The 19,215-nt window shown below is 43.0% G+C and overlaps 1 protein-coding gene and 1 long non-coding RNA gene across 5 annotated transcripts in view; one reads left to right on the top strand and one right to left on the bottom strand.

Moving 5' to 3' along the window:
* LOC102972227 overlaps positions 1 to 19,215 on the bottom strand; it is a 53,779-nt gene that overhangs the window by 27,091 nt on the left and 7,473 nt on the right. The window contains exon 3 of one of the 3 annotated variants that reach the window (XR_443792.3): positions 14,995 to 15,865. The exons of 1 other annotated variant lie outside the window; for it this stretch is intronic. This is a non-coding gene — a long non-coding RNA (uncharacterized LOC102972227). Of the gene's footprint in view, positions 1 to 14,994; positions 15,866 to 16,991; positions 17,295 to 19,215 lie in introns of those variants that run through there. One more of the 3 variants, XR_006212095.1, reaches the window with a different exon arrangement.
* On the top strand, positions 1,538 to 19,191 carry LOC102971643 (zinc finger protein 613). 2 transcript variants are annotated; one of them, XM_042970226.1, is made up of 5 exons: positions 1,538 to 1,639; positions 4,576 to 4,743; positions 8,833 to 8,959; positions 9,222 to 9,317; positions 17,299 to 19,191. In XM_042970226.1, the coding sequence occupies exons 2-5, from the start codon at positions 4,726 to 4,728 to the stop codon at positions 18,900 to 18,902; spliced, it is 1,845 nt and encodes a 614-aa protein (XP_042826160.1). In that variant the 5' UTR covers positions 1,538 to 1,639; positions 4,576 to 4,725; the 3' UTR covers positions 18,903 to 19,191. The 2 variants fall into 2 exon arrangements, with proteins under 2 accessions (XP_042826160.1, XP_042826161.1); XM_042970227.1 differs by having other exon boundaries at positions 1,633 to 1,772.

The raw sequence follows: 19,215 nt of genomic DNA on the forward strand, positions 1-19,215 counted from the left end.
CTGTGTCTCCCTCTCTCTCTGCCCTTGCCCCACTCACGTGCGCTCTCTCTCTCTCAAAAATAATAAACATTAAAAATTTTTTAATTACAAAAAATAATTTAAAAACCAATCTTAAGGGCAAAGCCAAACAGGCTGGGGGCTGGATTTTGCCCATAAGGTGCTGACCTGTGGAACCCTAAAAGTTTTAGAAGAAAATAAAAGAGACTATCTTTATGATCTTAATGAGGGGAAGGATTTCTTTTAAAAGACAGGTAGAAACTACAACAGGAAAGATTGTTAAATTTCAGCTACATTAAAATTAGATATTCCATCTAAAATACATCAAAAACAGTAAGAACAAGCTGCGCACTGAGATCATCTTTTTGTAATGCTTAACCGAAAAAGGATGAAAACTTAAGATTATATAAAGAACTCTTACGAATCAGTAAGAAAATGACAAGAGTAAAAACCAATAGGCAAATATTCACGGAAGAGACAACTCTCAATAGCCAATGAACACAAGATACTTTAAAAAAAAATTTTAATCTCTACACCCAACATGGGGCTCAAACTCCCCAACCCGGGATCAAAAGTCGCATGGTCCTCAGCCAGCCGGCCAGGCGCCCCAAAGAAACTACATTTTAAATTGGAAGCAGCCCAATTTGTGCATGAGCCAACTCTCAGATTTCTTTGATCTTTTCAAAAAAAATTCACAGCAGCTCCTATTGGAATGGGTAGTTTTAACAGCTTTCGGAGATTTTCACAAAGTCACGGTTGACCGATGTATATTGTCTGAAAAGTTTGCAGCACTTGGTACGTGTCTGTCAGGGCTCAAAGCCGCTGCACGTGGGGCAGCCTGGCCTAGAGCGCAGAGAAGTAAGGCGGGCGCAGAGAACGCGGACCCGCGCACCGAAGCGGCAAAACGGCACGCAGACGCTCCAGAATCCTCGGAGGTTCCAGTAACGTGAGCTGCAAGCAGCGGGCTTTAAGACCTGATGACACTGCCATCGAGACTGCTGGTGCGTGATTTCTTCAAAAACCATTCGCACCGCATTGCTGAAGCTACGATAGCGTCACAGCTGCTTTTACATCCCGTTATTTCATAGCCCGTACTTCCAGATTTCAACAACTGGTGTTTTCCAAACAGGCCTGGAACAAAAGGCGACCTTGGCTGGGAATTTAGATCGCGACGCTCCAGCACACCTTCCAAGCCTAACCTCAAGGGCTGGGATGCCCACTTAGATCCCAGCCGAGCGGACCCTTCCTTCCCCCGCGCCCCCTTCCCGGCTCCACAGACCCCTGACATTCCGCCAACATGGCCACGCTCACAGCCCGCTCGTTTCCGACCGTTTCTCGGGCGTTCGTGCGGCGAGGGCAGCGTTGTTTGCCAGCTTCCCCATGGGAGGGACACACGTAGGCGCCAGTAATCTGACCGGAACCCCCGAGGTGAGCGGCGGAAAGACCGCGGGGGCAAAGACCGCCATGCAGCGCGCGTGCGCCCAGGGTGCCGCCGGAAGTGGGGACGCTCGCGCGCCCCCGCCCCGGCCGCCGCAGCCGGTGCCCCCAGAGCTGGGTGTGCGACCGGGAACGGGCGAATTCGCAGAGGTGAGGCGTGGCCGCCGGAGGTCGCAGTGGACTCGGGGGGAACCCAGATCAGCGTGTGAGTCTCGGCGGAAGAACTTAAGGAGGGGAGAGGATCCACGGAGGTCCGTGGCTCTGAGGTTGCGATGCCTTTGCCGCCAGGCCCGGGGGACTGCGGTGGTCGGGCATTCAGGCTCTGTGGAGATCGTGAGGTCAGAGTTTGGGGTCTGTGCGGGTCACTGTGCCAGGGGCGTTCCGGGATTGAGAACTGGAGGGGAGTGGGTATCTGTCGATGAAAGCGCTGTTCAGTTTCCTCTTCACCGACTGTTTTGCAAGGCTCCTCAGGCCCCCACAGATAAGAATTTTAGGGAGATCAAGGATTAAGCAAATCTAAACTGCTAAGCCTTCTGTTAAAAATGACTTCACTGTAACTAAACTTCCGTTTTCACTGGAAGTTTATTTGGATATTTGCTTTCAGAATCTGACACCAGTAAAACAACATTTGTAGCCTCCCAAATTCTATTTCCCAAACATAATTTTTAATCAAAGGTGTATTTCAAGTCTTATTTCTTTTCTTTTTTTCTTTTATTTTCTTTTTTCTTCTCTTCTCTTCTGTTCTCTTCTCTTCTCTTCTCTTCCATTTAGAGAGAGAGAGAGAGAGAGAGAGTGCGCAAGCTGGGGAGAGGGGCAGAGGGAGAGAGAGAATCTTAAGTAGACTCCAGGCTCAGCACGGAGCCCTATTCGGGGCTCCATCACACAACCCTGGGATCATGACCTGAGCCGGAGTGGATGATTAACCGACTGAGCCACCCAGGTGTCCCTCTGCTTAATTTTCACAATTCAGATAAACTCTGGAAATACTGGGATAATTTGCTCTTTTTAGTTAATTTCATATTCTAAACATTTCCATGAAACAAATTCTCTTATGAAAAAATTGTTTTAGTGGCTACACTAATAAACAGGTAAAAGAAGGAGTGATGTTGTGACTAGAATATGATTAAATACTTGCATCTATTTGGATTGCTTTTGAATATTTAAAATATTTAGTTATTCTCTTGATTTTGGCTCAGGTCATGGTCTCACCATTGGTGAGAATGAGCCCTGCGTCCGGCTCTGCCCTGGGTGTGGAGCCTGCTTGGGATTCTCTCTCTTCTTCTCTCTCTCCCTTCCCCTCCCCCCTCCCCCCTCCCCCTCCCTTGCTCGCAAGCTTGCTCTCGCACTCTCTGTCTCTCTCGTTCGCTTGCTCCCAAAATAAACTAAATATATATATACATATACGTATATATATATATACATACATATATATACGTATATATATACACGTGTATATATGTATGTATATGTGTGTGTGTGTATATATATGTGTGTATATATATGTGTATATATATACACATATATATGTGTATATATATATGTGTATATATATATATACACACACACACACATATATATGTGTATATATATAGTTTTCGTCCCTGTTCCTGGCAAGAGCTCCTAAAATCCTTGGGATTTTCCAAGTGTGAGAGTGGTTAAGGTGTCTTTTGTTATATTAATGAGGCCACTTTTGCTAAGCATCTGTGGGTGGGGGCTGGTTGCCAGGGGAACCAACCTTGTGATTGGAGGGTTGAAACTCTTAGGCCACCCCCTAACCTCTGGGGAGGGACCGGAGCTGTAGGTGGAATCGGTCACCACTGGCCAATGAGTTAATCATGTCTACGTAATAAAACCTCCATAAAACCCCCATAAAACCCCAAATGGCCACGGTTCAGGGAGCTGCTGGCCTGGAGAACGTGTGGAGCTGGGAGAGTGGAGAACCAGGAGAAGGGCAAGGAAGGTCCACACCCTTTCCCCATGCCATCTGCGTCTCTTCTGACCGTTCCCGAGTGACAGCCTCTTATAATAAGCTGGTAACCTAGTAAGTAAAAGGTTTGACATCTGTGAGCCACTTTCTCAAATTAATTGCAGCCGAGGAGGAGGTCATGGGAACCTGATTTATAGCCAGTTGGTCAGAAAGATAAGTCACAGCTGGATTTGGGACTGACTGGAAGCAGTGGAGGGGGGTGGAGGTGCAGTCTTTCTTTCCTTCCTATAATAACTGCTATCTAGTTTTATATCACACGTCTTCATGCTTTCACTAGATGTGTATGTATCTACAAACAATACATAATCTTTTGTGCGAGTTTTAGAAACATGAGAATGGTAGTATATTGTATGTATTAAAAAAATTACAGGTAGGGTGGCCGGTTAGCTCAGCTGGTTAGAGCGTGGTGCTAATAAAAAAAATTACAGGTAGTGTTTTGTTTTGTTCTTCATGCTGTGGAAGTAATGAATTCCTAACTAAGGGCTCAAGTTTGAAATAGGTTTTGGATTTTTATGGAATGTTTTTCTCAGCATCAATTTTGGTGACCGTAGGACTTTTCTAACCTGCTAATATATTGTAGCAGACACAGTTGGTTACTTGCTGTTGCAGAAAAGAGTTAACACAGCTCTTTTTAGAAAGACCTTCTTGCAAGGTTGCTTACAGGTCCCTTGCCTGGCATCTGGGAACTTAGCTTTGGGGAGGGTTCCCATCACTCCCTATTGAATGGCTCACTGTGCTTAAACCTTTCTTTCAAGCAGTATGGTTTATTCTCAACACCTGCTCTCCTCTGGGAATCTGGGATTTTGGCATGTGCTAGGCAGTGGGTGCCTACATGAACAGCCCCCAGTAAGAGCCGTGGGCACCATGTCTCTAGTAAGCTAACACATTGTGTGTTATCACAGCTTGTTGCTGGGGGAGGTAAAGGCTTCCTGTGTGACTTCACAGAGACAGGACTCTTGAGAGCTTGCACCTGATTTCCTCCAGATTTTGCCATTTGGACTTTTTCTCTTTGCTGATTTTGCTTTGTATGCTTTCGTGGTAATAATTTGCTGAGGTCTGTCAGTCCTAGTTAATCACTGACCCTGGGGGGTGGTCTTGGGTATTTCCAGCACATCTGCCCAACATCCATTCACTCCCTTCCCTTTTTCTAACAGATTCTCCAGGTGTTCCTTGGCTTGTGGCAGCTTGTCTCTACTCTGCCTCCGTCTTCACGTGGTCTCATCTTCCCTGGATGTAGGGTCCATCTGGATACTCCTGGATTCTCTTAAGATCCTTAATTACATCGGCAAAGACCCTTTTTCCACATGAAGTCTCATTCACAGGTTCATGGGGTTAATACATAGATATAGCTTTGGCGGGGGGGGGGGGGGGCACCATTTAACCAAGTACAAATAGGGATGTGGATTTTAAGAGATTATATGTCCAGAGTCTAACCTTCTGTATGTCCTTTTTCCCACTTTCCCTTTCTCATTCATGCTGCTGCTTCTTTTTTAAGTTTATTTATTTTGAGAGAGAGCATCCCAGGCAGGGTCTGCACTGTCATTGCACAGCCTGATGCCAGACTTGATCTCACGAACTGTGAGGTCATGACCTGAGCCATGATAAAGAGTGAGACACTTAAATGACTAAGCCATCTAGGCACCCCTCATTCAGGCCACTTCTGCTTCACAGAAGAAAGGCATGCCTCCCCCACATTCAGATGTTATGTTTTATTTGCCTGGGTTAGAAAGCCTTTGGGGGCACCAAGTAAAGAGAAAGTTACAGATAATGACTTTGACTTAAGGTGGGTGCACAGCAGCAGTGTCAGTGTCTGGGCCCAGAGCGAATGGATCATCCAAAATGAACTCGCCCTTCACCCCACAGGTCCTGGATTCTCAGGAATAAGAGAGATCCAGTAAAGGACGAGTAGGGGTTCTTGGAGTTGCATACGGCCATTCGTGGGACATCCTTGTCCTAAGACCAAGATTTCTGAACAGAAAATTAGGGCAGATCCAGAAGAACTAACATCCCTGTTACTGGGCATTTTCTGAAACAGAAGAAAATGATGAAGGCCCAAGTGACTTTTGGTTTGTTGTATTCAAACGTTGAGTCTTTCATGGATTTGGGGAGGCCTGAAAAAATCAGTTCGACTAAATAAAAAGTGTAAATGGGGAAAAATGGGCTCTGGGGAGAAAAAGATGGCCCTTCAAAATTAGGGCAGAGTGGGATCAGGAACATGTTGTTCCTAGAGTTCGTGCATGACTAGTGCTGGACTATGGTGTGTGGATCTGCAGGATCCTGCTGGTGCCACCATCAGTGTGTACCTACTTACTATCTCTGACAGTCATTGCAGCCAGAAAATCACGGTAAGTTACATCAGATGCCTTGACTCAGGACAAAGCATATCAGTTCCTCAGGAGAGGTCACCATTTCATGGCACGTAAGCGTTAGGAACTCTCTTTGATGGTTTCTTTCCAGAGGTGACCTGGTAGGCTGTGTGATCTCAGCAGCCTTCTTCTAATCAGTGTACGAGCATGGCTGTTACTTCCCTGATTATTCTGAGTCCCCCGTGGGAGTAGATCAAGTAGAATTCAGTAGACACTGGTTTTTGAGGAGACCACAGCCCGATGACTTCCATACCCAGCCTTACTTCCATCTGGATCTGTCCTTGAGTAGAACTGAAAGTGCCCAGTAAAATGGAAGGTTTGCACACCTTTCAGAGGCCCTCTGTGAACAGGTGGCTGGACTGGTGTTTGAGTACAGATTTGGCCAGAGGGAGTTACAAGTTCTTATCTGGTGCTGGCTCGGGTTGTTGAGATCCACACAGGGTTGCCTTAGAACTTCAGCTCATCTCAGAAAACATAGAGCCTTCTGTGTTCAAAATCGAGTTGTCACCTTCCACCTTTGTACTGCCTTTAATTACACAAATGACTCATTGTGGCATAATAAAAAATATATATGTATTTGCTCTTTGTCTCTGGTTCCTGGCTGAGCTCCTATATCCCATTATTTCCTAAGTGGCAGGAGTGTCTTTTGTTTTCATGACAAGCCCCTTTGAGCATATCTAAGTTTATGCTAATGAGGTGACTCAAGGTAAGCCCCTAGATAGCTTCAGGATGAGGGCTGGTCCCCCAAAAGACCAAGCTTTGAGTAGAGGGCTGGAACTTTCAGCTCCACCTGGAACTCGGGACAGGAGAAGAGCTGCAGCTGGAGTTCTGTCACCAGTAACCAGTGATTTAATCAGTCATGCCTATGTAACGGAACCTCCATAGAAACTTGACAGGGTTCAGAGAGCTTCCACGTGGGCAGATCCATCCACCTGCTAGGAGGGCAGTGCACCCCAACTCCTTGGGGACAGAGGCTCCTCCACGCAGGACCTCTTTGGACCTCACCTGAGTACCTCTTCATAGTATGATTTATAATAAACTAACTTTTTAATGTTTGTTTATTTTTGAGAGAGGGGTAGAGAGATAGAGACAGGGAGACAGGAAACAGGCTCTGCACTGAGAGTAAAGAGCCCGATTCAGGGCTGGAACTCACAAACCGTGAGATCATGACCTAAGCCGAAGTAGAATACTTAACCAACTGAGCCACCCAGGTGCCCCCATAATAAACTGTAATTTTAAGTCCAATATTTTCCTGAGTGAGTTCTAGCAAAATCACACCTGAGAGGGGAAGGTTGTGGGAACCCCTAAATTTATAGCCACGTTGCATAGAAGTGCAGCTAACATGGGGACCTGGTACTTGTGACCGGTCTCTGAAGTGAAGGCAGTCTTGTAGAACCGAGTGAGCCCTTAAGCCGGTAAGGTCTGATGCTGGCTCTGAATAGTTAGTGTCAGATAGGATTGAATTATAGGACTCCCAGTGCCTGAGAATCAGAGACTTGGAAAATTAGTAGTGGAAGAGACCGTGTATTTGGTGTCAGGAAGAACCACAAAGTCAGATACATTTTCAGTGTAAAAGGCTCATTATATAGTACACGTAGTGATAAAGTTCCCCTCCATACATTCTTTGGCCCACAGTTCTCTGGCACATTATTAACACATGCTTGGTAGTGTGTTCCTGTGTTCTGGCATTTACCTATGTGTATCTATGTGTGTGTGTGTATATGTGCATGCCTGTGTGCGCATATATCTACGTGAATCTATGTAGGCAAATGCTTACACCCGTGAAGACATTTTTACGAGCATAAACTCATACTATGTCACCCTGATGTCCCTAGCATTTCATACAGTGACTGACAAATAGGTGCTGAAATACACAGACTGCAAATGATCTCAGGTTAGCAGGAGGATTTAATGGCTGCATGTCACAGATATCTGTGATTTGTGGGATAAAAGAATGACTGAATATTTTAATGACTTTGCTTCTTTCGTGATTAATTGAAAAAAATAAGAATAGAAACAGCTTACAAGGTGAAAATGAGCAGAACCACTTCCTTCACATTCCTTTTGAGTAGGGAAAACCTCGCCCTTCCTCCTTTGTGTCTCCTTAACTCTCATATCACTGCCACAGTCACATCACTTCTGATGCCAGGCATGGGGACCCCCCCCCAAACAATTCTCTGACACCAGCTGGGTGGCCTACAATTCAAATCAAATCTGACACTTCCTAGAGTTAGCATCAGATTCCAGGTTAAGGGCTCACTCCCACAAGACTGTCCCCTATTCAGATGTTAATTGAAAAACAGTAGGTCCCCAGGTTACTCACAACTTCCGTCTGATTTGGCTACAAATTGGAAGTTCTCCACGACCCCTCCTCCAGTTCAAATTCAGTTTCAATGAATTTGCTAGAGTGGCTCACAGAACTTGGGAGACACACTTACCAGTTTATTAGAAAAGGTAATAAAGGACACAGGTGAATAGCTGGGCGGGAGAGATGTGTAGGGTGAGGTGTGTGGGAAAGGGCATGGAGCCTCCACCCCCTCTCCAGGCACCATCCTCCCAGAAGCTCTCCAAACCCTGTACTTTAGGGATTTTATGGAGGCTTCCTCACCTAGGCATGATTGATCATTAACTGTTTTCCAGCCCCTCTCTGTTCTCAAGAGAATAGATATCATATCTCAAGAGATATGAGAATTAAGGAAAGTTAACTGGTCTGAAAGTTCCAAGCTTCTAATCATGGCTTGGTCTTTCTGGTGACCAGCAGCATCCAGGAGCCCAACCAGTTGCCCCATCAGAACAAAGACATTCATACCGTTCTTAACACTTAGGAATTTACAACGGTTTCAGGAACCCTGTGAGAAATTGGAGTTAAAGACCAATTAGAGAATAAAAGATGCTCCCAGGGCCCTTATCACCTAGGAAATTATAGGGGTTTTAGAAGCTCTGCCAGGAACCGGGGACAGAGCCCAATATATATATTTTCTATTACCTCGCACCTTCCATTTCAATAAAAGGGAAATACTTCCAAAGAGGACCGTTTTGTTACAGGAATCGCTGACACTGGAGGATGTGGCCGTGGACTTCACGTGGGAGGAGTGGCAGCTCCTGGCCCCCGCCCAGAAGGACCTGTACTGGAATGTGATGTTGGAGAACTACAGGAACCTGGTGTCACTGGGTGAGGACAGCCTCCCTGTCACTCGGAGGCCTTTCCTCTGTCAGCTGCTGAGAGCTGTGGCGTGTCTGTGCTGAAGTGTAGGTTTTCAGTCCCTTCTCTGGCCCCTGATGTGAAGGTAGAAGCTCTCCTTGTCTCAGAGAAAAGCCTTTGATTTGCGAACATGCAAATTGTGCAGTCCCTAACATGTATCGCCCTCATATCATTGCAGAGCCCAGGGCAGTTTGATGAGCCTAATAAGTCTTCTGTCATTTCCCATATACAGGGTATCAAGCTCGCCAACCAGATTCACTCTCTGAATTGGAACAAGAAGAACCACCATGGATTTTCAAAGATGAAGTCCAAAGTCAAACCCATCCAGGTGAGAGAAAACCAGCAGTGGGGGAGGGGGAGAGGGGAGGGGAAGGCTGTGGAAATCACTTTCTTGTCATTTCAGGAAGGCATCATAGTGGTGAGGGTGTCTGGGGCTACAGAACTGGAACTTCTATGTATCTTTCTCCTCAGATGAGAGCTCTTTCTCGCTGTAGGAATTTAGAGGAAAACATACTGCTTGATCTCTTCGTGGAACTAATCCCTATCTATTTTTTCTTAGATGTCAACATTTTTTACCCTAGGACTATTCTTGCTTAGATTTCCACATCTTCCCACTTCATCACTTGTCAGAGTCCCTTTCACCTCTCTTTATGAAATTCTTCCTTCCATGTCTTGTTAAGAGAAAACTTTGAATTCATTGTTGTCTTCTAATACACCTCCTGCCCCGTTGGGAAATACTTATTTCCCTTCATAACATCCAACCTCCCCGCCCCTTGGATGCCTTGCTTCCACGGTAACCTCATCTCTCTCTTTTTTAAAGCTGCTTCTTTTTTTGAGGGAGTACACGCATGGAGGAGGGGCGGAGAGAGACAGAGAATTTCAAGCAGGCTCCACGCCCAGTGCAGAGCTCAATGCAGGGCTTGATCTCAGGACCATGAGATCATGATGTGAGCCAAAATCAGGAATCAGACACGTAACTGACTGAGCCACCCAGGCGCCCCAACCTGGTCTCTTCTTATGCATTTATCTGCTTCTCTCTTTCCCCACTCTGGGGTTACTCAAAGGTTCTCTTTTTATTCTCTGCTCTGTCTCAAAGGCCTTAAAACCTTACTTTATTAAAAAATGTTAAGTTCCTGTTCTTTGTGGAGATTCCCAAGTTGAGATCTCCTTTAATATTGTCTAATCTATACACAGTTGACTCTTGAACAACATGGGTTTGAATTGTCTGGGTCCACTTACGCACGGATTCTTTTCCATACAGTATAGTACTATAAATATACTGTCTCTTCTATGATTTCCTTAACATTTTCTTTCCTCTGCTCACTTTATTGTAAGAATACGGTATATAATACATATATAAAAGATGTGCTAACTGGCTGTTGGTAGTAAGGCTTTCAATCAACAATAGGCTATTACTAGTTGTGTTTTGGGGGAGTCAAAGTTGCATGTATATTTTCGACTGCCCCAGAGGGTCGGTACCCCAACTCCTGTGTTGTTCAAGGGTCAGCTGTAGCTTACCTCTTTCCATGGCAACTCCCTAGAGTTCACACTTATGTGAGAAACTAGAATGATCTTCCCTCTAAGAAAACCCTTTTCCAGATGTTCAACGTCACTCCTTATCAGGGAAATACAAATCAAAACCACACTCAGATACCACTTCACGCCAGTCAGAGTGGCCAAAATGAAGAAATCAGGAGACTATAGATGCTGGAGAGGATGTGGAGAAACAGGAACCCTCTTGCACTGTTGGTGGGAATGCAAATTGGTGCAGCCGCTCTGGAAAGCAGTGTGGAGGTTCCTCAGAAAATTAAAAATAGACCTACCCTATGACCCAGCAATAGCACTGCTAGGAATTTATCCAAGGGATACAGGAGTACTGATGCATAGGGGCACTTGTACCCCAATGTTTATAGCAGCACTCTCAACAATAGCCAAATTATGGAAAGAGCCTAAATGTCCATCAACTGATGAATGGATAAAGAAATTGTGGTTTATATACACAGTGGAATACTACGTGGCAATGAGAAAAAATGAAATATGGCCTTTCGTAGCAACATGGATGGAACTGGAGAGTGTGATGCTAAGTGAAATAAGCCATACAGAGAAAGACAGATACCATATGGTTTCACTCTTATGTGGATCCTGAGAAACTTAACAGAAACCCATGGGGGAGGGGAAGGAAAAAAAAAAAAAAGAGGTTAGAGTGGGAGAGAGCCAAAACATAAGAGACTGTTAAAAACTGAGAACAAACTGAGGGTTGATGGGGGTGGGAGGGAGGGCAGGGTGGGTGATGGGTATTGAGGAGGGCACCTTTTGGGATGAGCACTGGGTGTTGTATGGAAACCAATTTGACAGTAAATTTCATATATTAAAAAATAAAAAAAATTAAAAAAAGAAAAGAAAAGAAAAGAAAAAAAAAGAAAACCCTTTTCCATCATCTTTTTCATTAAAAATTTATTTTTAATATTGGTAGGGTTTTGTTGAGGTATAATTGACATTACATTATTTTACAGTTTCATTGTCTTTTTATTTTTTAAAACAATTTTTTATGTTTATTTTATTTTTTATTTTTGAGGGAGGGAGAGAGAGAGAGACAGAGCGCCAGTGGGGGAGGGGCAGAGAGAGAGGGAAACACAGAATCCGAAGCAGGCTCCAGGCTTTGAGCTGTCAGCACAGAGCCTGACACAGGGCTTGAACTGTGAGATCATGATCTGAGCCGAAGTGGGAGGCTTAACCGGCTGAGCCACCTAGGTGTGCCCCAAGAGAATTTCAGTTTTTAAAAAGACAATGATAATGTTTAAATAAATATTAAAAAAAAATTTTTTTTTAATTTGAAATTCTCTTGTACTTCTGTACATCTTAAATCCTGGCCATGCTGTGATTACCTTGAACCTTCTCTACTCTCTAGGGTATTTAAGGTGTCTGCTGTTCCTCTTCTTTAATTAGGATACAATTTCTTCTTCTCAGTTCCTAGCCTAAATAAAGCCTCCTGTCCGCTTTACTGTAATTCCTTTGTATATTTGTTAATTCTACTCTTTCTTAATTCAACTTAGATTTTGTTAATGGATTATTGTCCCTAAAGCTTTCCCTTGTCTCCCCATAGATTGATGACAGTAAGTTGCAGTTGACCCTATTATCATCCATGACACAGAAATTTTATTTCTTTCAAAGACCTAAAGTCTCTACTCTCAGAAAGGGGGAGGCATAAATATAACAAAAGTAAACATGCAGAGTTTCAATTTTATTAGATGAAAAGAGTTATGAAGATGGATAGTGATGATGGTTGCATTGACATTATGAATGTATTTGATACCACTAAACTGTAAACTCAGAGTGGTTAAGATGATAAATTTTGTGTTGTGGATTTTATCACAATTTAAGAAGTGGGAAAAGTACATAGAAACTATGTCTAGTGGTGAAAAGGGCTGTGAACACCAATCCGTTGGCATCACGGAACAGTGGGTGGAAGGGATGGGGTCTGCCCTTCTACAAATAGGAATGTCTGTGGACTACAAGATGCCTGTGAGCAGAGGATGAGTGACAGGGAGTAGGTTTCCTGGGTGAAAAATGAAGAGAATGGGAAGTGCAGAGTCAGAGGCAAGAATGTGTCTGAGGAACATCAAAGAAGCCTGTGTGGATACTGCAGAGTGAGCAAGAGGGAAAATTACTGGAGATGAAGTCAATGGAGTAGTGGTGATAGGTTGGTTGGTCATGGAGGGCCTTGTAGTCCATTCTGAGGACTTGATTTTACTCCTAGTAAAGTGAGAAATAAAGTTTATAGTATAGCAGTGACAGATATAATTTATATTTTGGAAATGTCACTTTGACTATGGGTAGACTGGAATAGGGCAGAAGTTGAAGCAGAAAGCCAGATAGGAGACCTGGTCATTGGTGGCTTCCCTAGGCTTGAGATGTGAGTAATAGAAGATTCTGGATTTGCCATCAAAATAGATATCAGGTATCTTAGTTTCCTAGGGTTGCTTAACAGATAACTGTAAGTTAGGTGGCATAACACAACAGAAATTTACCTTCTAGTTCTAGATGCTAAAAGTTGGAAATCAAGGTGTTGGCAGGCTATGTTCCCTCCAGAGTCGAAATAGGAATCTTTTCTTGCCTCTTTCTAGCTTTTGGTGGTGGTTGGAAATTCTTGGCCTTCCTTGACTTGTAGGAACACCTTTCCAGTCTTTGCTTCTGTCATCCTATGGCCATTTCCGTGTATATTTTCTGTGTCTGTGTCCCAAATCTCCTTTTCCTTATAAAGATGCCAGTCATACCCTAATCCAAAGTGAGCTCATCTTAACTTGTTTATATCTGCAAAGACTATTTCCAAAAAAGGTCACATTCACAGGTACCAAGGGGTTAGCAATTGAATATATCTCCTTAGGGAACAAGTTCAACCCACAACATGGGGTGAGAAAAGGAGACAGATGAATGATGATGCTAAGAATTTTTAGCATGAGTCACCAGAAGAGTGACTCTTCTGTCATTCACTGTGATAGAGAAGGTATGTGGGAGGAGGAGATTTGGGCTGGGAAGTCAAGAGTTCTATAATGGAGATTGTAAGTTAGATGTGCTTGTTAGCATCTAAGGGGGGCTCTCTGTTGCAGTTTGATGTACCTGGAAAGGTCAGGGAGAGGTGAGGTGCAGAGAAAGAAATTTGGACCAGATGAGATCTCCTGGGGAGTGGATCCAGATAAAGAAAACAAGAGCCTTGGACAGTCAGGGATCAACAGATGAGTGTGTAACAAACATGGTAGAGAGAGAGCGCATGACGAGCAAGTGTTTTGTGAAAGACAAAGTCAAACATTTTCTAGAGAGTTGACAATGCATCAAGTAAGGTAAGAACTCAGGGAGAAGTAGGTCATTTTTTGTTTGTTCTTCCCACTCAAATAATATATATTTTCACTTTGAATTCTTCCCATGAGATGGTTTATTGCTAAACAAAAATATAGTATTATCTTCCTTCTCTGAATTGTACTTTGGCCCAGTTAACCAGCCACTCCTGAAGATACTATATCTCTATGATTTGGTGGTACCTGAGGCTTCTTTACTATTCTTGTGTCAAGGGCTTGCTTTTCATTCCTCCTTGTACAAGAAGAAAATACATCTTGGTCATCCATTTATGTCTTCATCAAATAACTATTGTAGCCAGGTTGGAGAGAGACCCACACTTTTCCATCTGTATATCAAGGATTTCTTAAATGCCAGATTGGTATTGAAGGAGTTTTCATTATAATCTTACCAACGCTGCTTCCTCAGAGAGTTGGGTTTTATTAGAATAGGGTTCAGGGCCCGCATATGTCTTTATGCAGAGCCCCCCAAGGGTGCTATTATGACCCAAGCTGATGAACTACAGTCCTAACACACAGTAAAAGAGATTGAAATTAGTGGGAAACAAAGTTAAGTGTTTCTCTACACCAAAGATTTGATAAGCAAAGATTGGACAGATCTTCATGTAGTATTTAGAAATGAAGCTTTTGATTGTGTGAGATGTTTTTGCTATAATTCAAGGCTCTACAAAATTCAAGCAAATAATAAACATAGGGACTACAGTTGACCCTTGAGCAACACAGGTTTAAAAGGCACGGGTCCACTTATACACAATTTTTTTTCCAATACAGTTCTGTAAATGTAATTTATGATTTTTTTTAAATTTTTTAACATTTATTTATTATTGAGAGACAGACACAGAGCATGAGCAGGGGAGGGGTAGAGAGAGGGGGAGACACAGAATCCGAAATACGCTCCAGGCTCTGAGCCATCAGCACAGAGCCCGACGCGAGGCTCGAACTCACAAACTGAGATCATGACCTGAACCGAAGTCGGTCACCCAACCAACTGAGCCACCCAGGCGCCCCTAATTTATGATTTTTTAAATAACACATTTTTCTCTAGCTTTTTTTTTTTTTAATAAGAATACAGTATATAACACATATAACAGACAAAATATGTGTTAATGTCTTTATGTTATCAGCAAGGCTTCTGGTCAACAGTAGACTATTAATAGTTAGGTTTTGGGTAAGTCAAAAGTTAATGTGTATTTTCAACCACAGGGAAGGGGGGGGTTGGCACCCCTAACCTTCCATGTGGTTTAACAGTCAACTGTGTTTTAGAAGTTTAGAAGAAAAGTAACCTAAAGTGGTATAGAAGGAATGGAGAATGATAGTATCACAAAGTACCTTACGTTGCAAGAGATATAGCTAGGCTTTGAAGAAGATGATGAAGAAACATGCCAAAAAATTGGAAATATGCACAGCCATATGGGGACTGTCAAAAGATTGGCCTAAAACCAGCCACATGAAGATCAAGGTCAGAAAGTATTTGTTGGAGACTAGTGAGTGGAAAATTGGGTAAACTGGGCACACTATGCTAATGTAAAAGTTTATCACCAGGTTACTTTTGTGATTTTTCCATGTTAGCAATTAACAGGGCACGGTAGAGGTTAGGTTTTCTAAATTTCTGTAGGTAGGCACTGTAGCAATAGTAAGGTGTAGCCAGATGTTCTAAGTAAAACTAAAGGCAAACCTGCCAGAGTCTTGATTCAGGAGGAAGGTGGTCCATTAGGACCCCTTAAATGATACCCCATAACCTAACTATTAATAGTCTACTGTTGACCAGAAGTCTTGCCAATAACATAAAGAGTGTAGAATTAAGGAAGAAGCTGTTAGTGGCAAGACGAGAGATTAGTCTGTCAGGGACAGTGAAATGGGAGAAACTCCAGTATGATCTCCATGCAGGTACAGTATGATGAAGAAGGTGACAGTTCCCACATCTGGTGCAGCAGATCTGCTTGTAGAGAAGACTGTGCATGTTGTAAAAGTCTGTAAGGATGATCATGTCCCTCTTTCTGTGAGAACATGAGAGAATGTGTCACACCTAGAAGAAAGGTTAGAGTGTTTGGGAAAGTTCATTTGATGATGGTCTACATAATGAACAAGAATGACGTGTTTTAGCAACAAGGTGAGCACCCGGAGTCTGTTAGAATTTTTTTGAAATCAGATTCTATGCATCCAACATTCCGACTTGTCTCTGGGATATTTGTTCTAACACTGGGTCCGCTTATTTCTCTATCAGTGTGGTTTATGCTTGGGTCTCTTCAGCGGTCTCTCAGAGTCCCAAAGCTCTGTATGTTGAAATGACTAAGGTCATAGTCTTGTGCCTTCATCTGCTTTCAGTCTTGACCTTCTGAAATGTGATCCCGTTTAACACTCTGACCTTAGTGATATTTACGTTCTGATGATTTCCACATATCTCCATTTAAGACCTCTCTCAAGTTTCATATATATCTGACTGGGTTTTCCATGTCTGTACTTGGATATCTAATAATTACCTCAAGGGTGATGTGCTTCAAAATGCACTTGTTCTCATCCCATTTGAACTTGAACATCATCTTCATCTTATTAAAAGGCATCACCCACTTACCCATTAGCTCAAGCCAAATACTTAGGAACACGCTTTGATTTCCTCCTGTTACTTATCCCCAGATAAATCCAGTAATGGGTCTTATCCATTCTTCAAAACACATCCAGATTTCTTCCACTTTTCATTCCCTTTGCTTCCTCAAACTAGGGTCACATTTGCAATTGCCTACTTTCTTCTTTTTCTTGCGTGCTTATTCTGTTTCTCTTTCCATCCTTAGAGTAGGAGTTCAGTGAAAATAAAGAGTATTTTTTTTATTTCTCCAACACTAACATGATACCTGGTATATGGTAGTAGCCACTTAAGAAGGATGTATTGAATGAGTGGATTTTGTCTCTTACCATTTTGAATCAGGTATCCCTCCAGCCTCTGTGATCTGATGCTGCTAGTGACTTCCTTGTATTTTACTGTCTCCAGGGCCTTACTTACAAAGCAGATAATTCTTGATCTGTTGTGAATTTACCCTATATGACACTGACAGCTGTCATCTTTTGGTTTGTTGTATTTGTATTACTGTGTTTTTAAACATTTCTAACAGATAAGTTAGTGTTTCATGAGTACAGAATTTTTTTAGGTGGGGAAGATAGAAATGTTCTAGAGATGGATGATGGTGGTGGCTGCACCACAGCGTGACTGTACTTAATGACACAGAACTGTACGCTTAAAAATGGTTAAAATGGCAAATTTTACCTTATGTGTATTTAGCTACAATTTTAAGAGCTTTTTTTAAAAAGAGATAAGGAATATGTATACAAGGATATGCTTGGAATTTCTTTTATGTTGATACTAAAAGTTTTCCACTAAAGAGCCAGCCCACCCCACAGTACTTTTGAAGCATTTTTATTCCATATGATGGTCGTGGAATGATTCACCGTTGTCTTCTTTCCTAGAAATTGAGAGAGTTGACGATCATCTGCCTCAGCACTTAGAAAATCTCAAAATGCCGAAGAGGATGGAACAGTGTTATGAACTGAACACATGTGGAAAGACTGTTCATCAGAGCAAAAGTCATTTTCCTTTCAGGCCAAATCATGATAGGTTTCATTTACGTGGAAAAACTTTGAAGCCACACTTAATCAACCGAAGTAGAAGCTGTGACAAAGAGCCTGCTGAGTCTGGTGGAGACGGGAGATCCTTTCTCAGTGCTAATCACAAGCAAACTCACACCGAAATTCAATTCCATGAAAGTAGAAGGCCCACCAGCACTAAGTCACAATTCCTTAAACATCAGCAAATACACAAAATAGAGACGGCCCACGAATGTCCTGAATGTGGGAAAGCCTTCCTCAAGAAGTCTCGGCTCACAGAACATAAGAGAATTCATACAGGAAAAAAACCCCATGGGTGTAGTGTATGTGGGAGAACCTTCTCCAAGAAGTTCAAGCTCACTGAACATCAGCGAATTCACAAAGGAGAGAAACCCTATGAGTGCTGTGAGTGTGGGAAAGCCTTCCTCAGGAAATTTCAGCTTACTGAACATCAGAAGACTCATACAGGAAATAAACCCCATGGCTGCGGTATATGTGGGAAAGCATTCTCCAGAAAGTTCAAGCTGACTGAACACCAGAGAACTCACACAGGAGAGAAACCTTATGGATGTACTGAATGTGGCAAAGCCTTCTGCAGGAAGGCAGAACTCATTATACATCAGAGAAATGAAAGAGGAGAAAGGCCCCATCAGTGCAGTGAATGTGGAAAAGGTTTCGCCAGAAAATCACAACTCATTCTACATCAGAAAACTCATACAGGAGAGAAATCTTATATATGCAGTGAATGTGGAAAAGGTTTCATTCAGAAGGGCAATCTCCTTATACATCAACGAACTCATACTGGAGAGAAACCCTATGGATGCATTGAATGTGGTAAGGCCTTCAGCCAGAAGGCGTGCCTGATAGCACATCAGCGATTTCATACAGGAAAGACTCCCTTCGTATGTACTGAATGTGGAAAATCTTGTTCACAGAAATCAGGACTCATTAAACATCAGAGAATTCACACAGGAGAGAAACCCTATAAATGCAGTGACTGTGGGAAAGCCTTCACTACAAAGACAATGCTCACTGTGCATCAAAGAACTCATACAGGAGAGAGACCCTATGGATGCAATGAATGTGGGAAAGCTTTCTCCCACATGTCATGCCTTGTTAAACATAAGAGGATACACACAAGAGAGAAACATGTAGATTCAGTGAAGGTTGAATATTCTTCCACAGAGGGTCACAGCTTATTAGATACTAGTGAATTCATGCAGGGGAAAAGCCCTGTTAATACAGTGACTGCACAGATGCCTTCCGTGATCCCTCAGACCTCATTAAACATCAGTGGGCTCCTCGCAGATAGGAATGCGGTCCTAGTGGGACAGCCAGCTGCCAGATGTGCACCCTCAGGTAATAACGGAGAATTTGTACAGGAGAGAAACCTTATGAATGCAGCGAATGTGGTTGTGCCTTCAGTGGTCAATTACATCTTATTTTATGTCACGAAAAACACATAGAAAAAAAACTGGTACATTCAATTAGGAAAAGCCTTGAGCAATAATGTCTTGCTGATAATATGGTTATACACGAACAAAACCCATGAGTGCAGAGGCTAGTTTTAGAAGACCGACTCTGTCTGTCATCAGTGATCAACATAGCTCATCAGGGAGCTTATAGTGAGTAGAGACATGGCAATAATGGGAAAGTCCCTACCCTTAATATGTCAGTTCATACTGAGGAGAAACAGGAGGCAATGAACGTGGGGCACCTAGGTGGCTCAGGTCATGATCTCACGGTTCGTGAGCTCAAGCCCCGTGTCGGGCTCTGTGC

The sequence above is a fragment of the Panthera tigris genome, chromosome E2 (genome assembly GCF_018350195.1).
Source record: "Panthera tigris isolate Pti1 chromosome E2, P.tigris_Pti1_mat1.1, whole genome shotgun sequence".
NCBI classification, from domain to species: domain Eukaryota; kingdom Metazoa; phylum Chordata; class Mammalia; order Carnivora; family Felidae; genus Panthera; species Panthera tigris.

Coding starts and splice junctions, on each gene's coding strand:
- LOC102971643 (XM_042970226.1), top strand. Junction 8,960..9,221: donor CAGGAACCTGGTGTCACTGG/GTGAGGACAGCC, acceptor TCCCATATACAG/GGTATCAAGCTCGCCAACCA. Junction 9,318..17,298: donor CCAAAGTCAAACCCATCCAG/GTGAGAGAAAAC, acceptor CTTCTTTCCTAG/AAATTGAGAGAGTTGACGAT.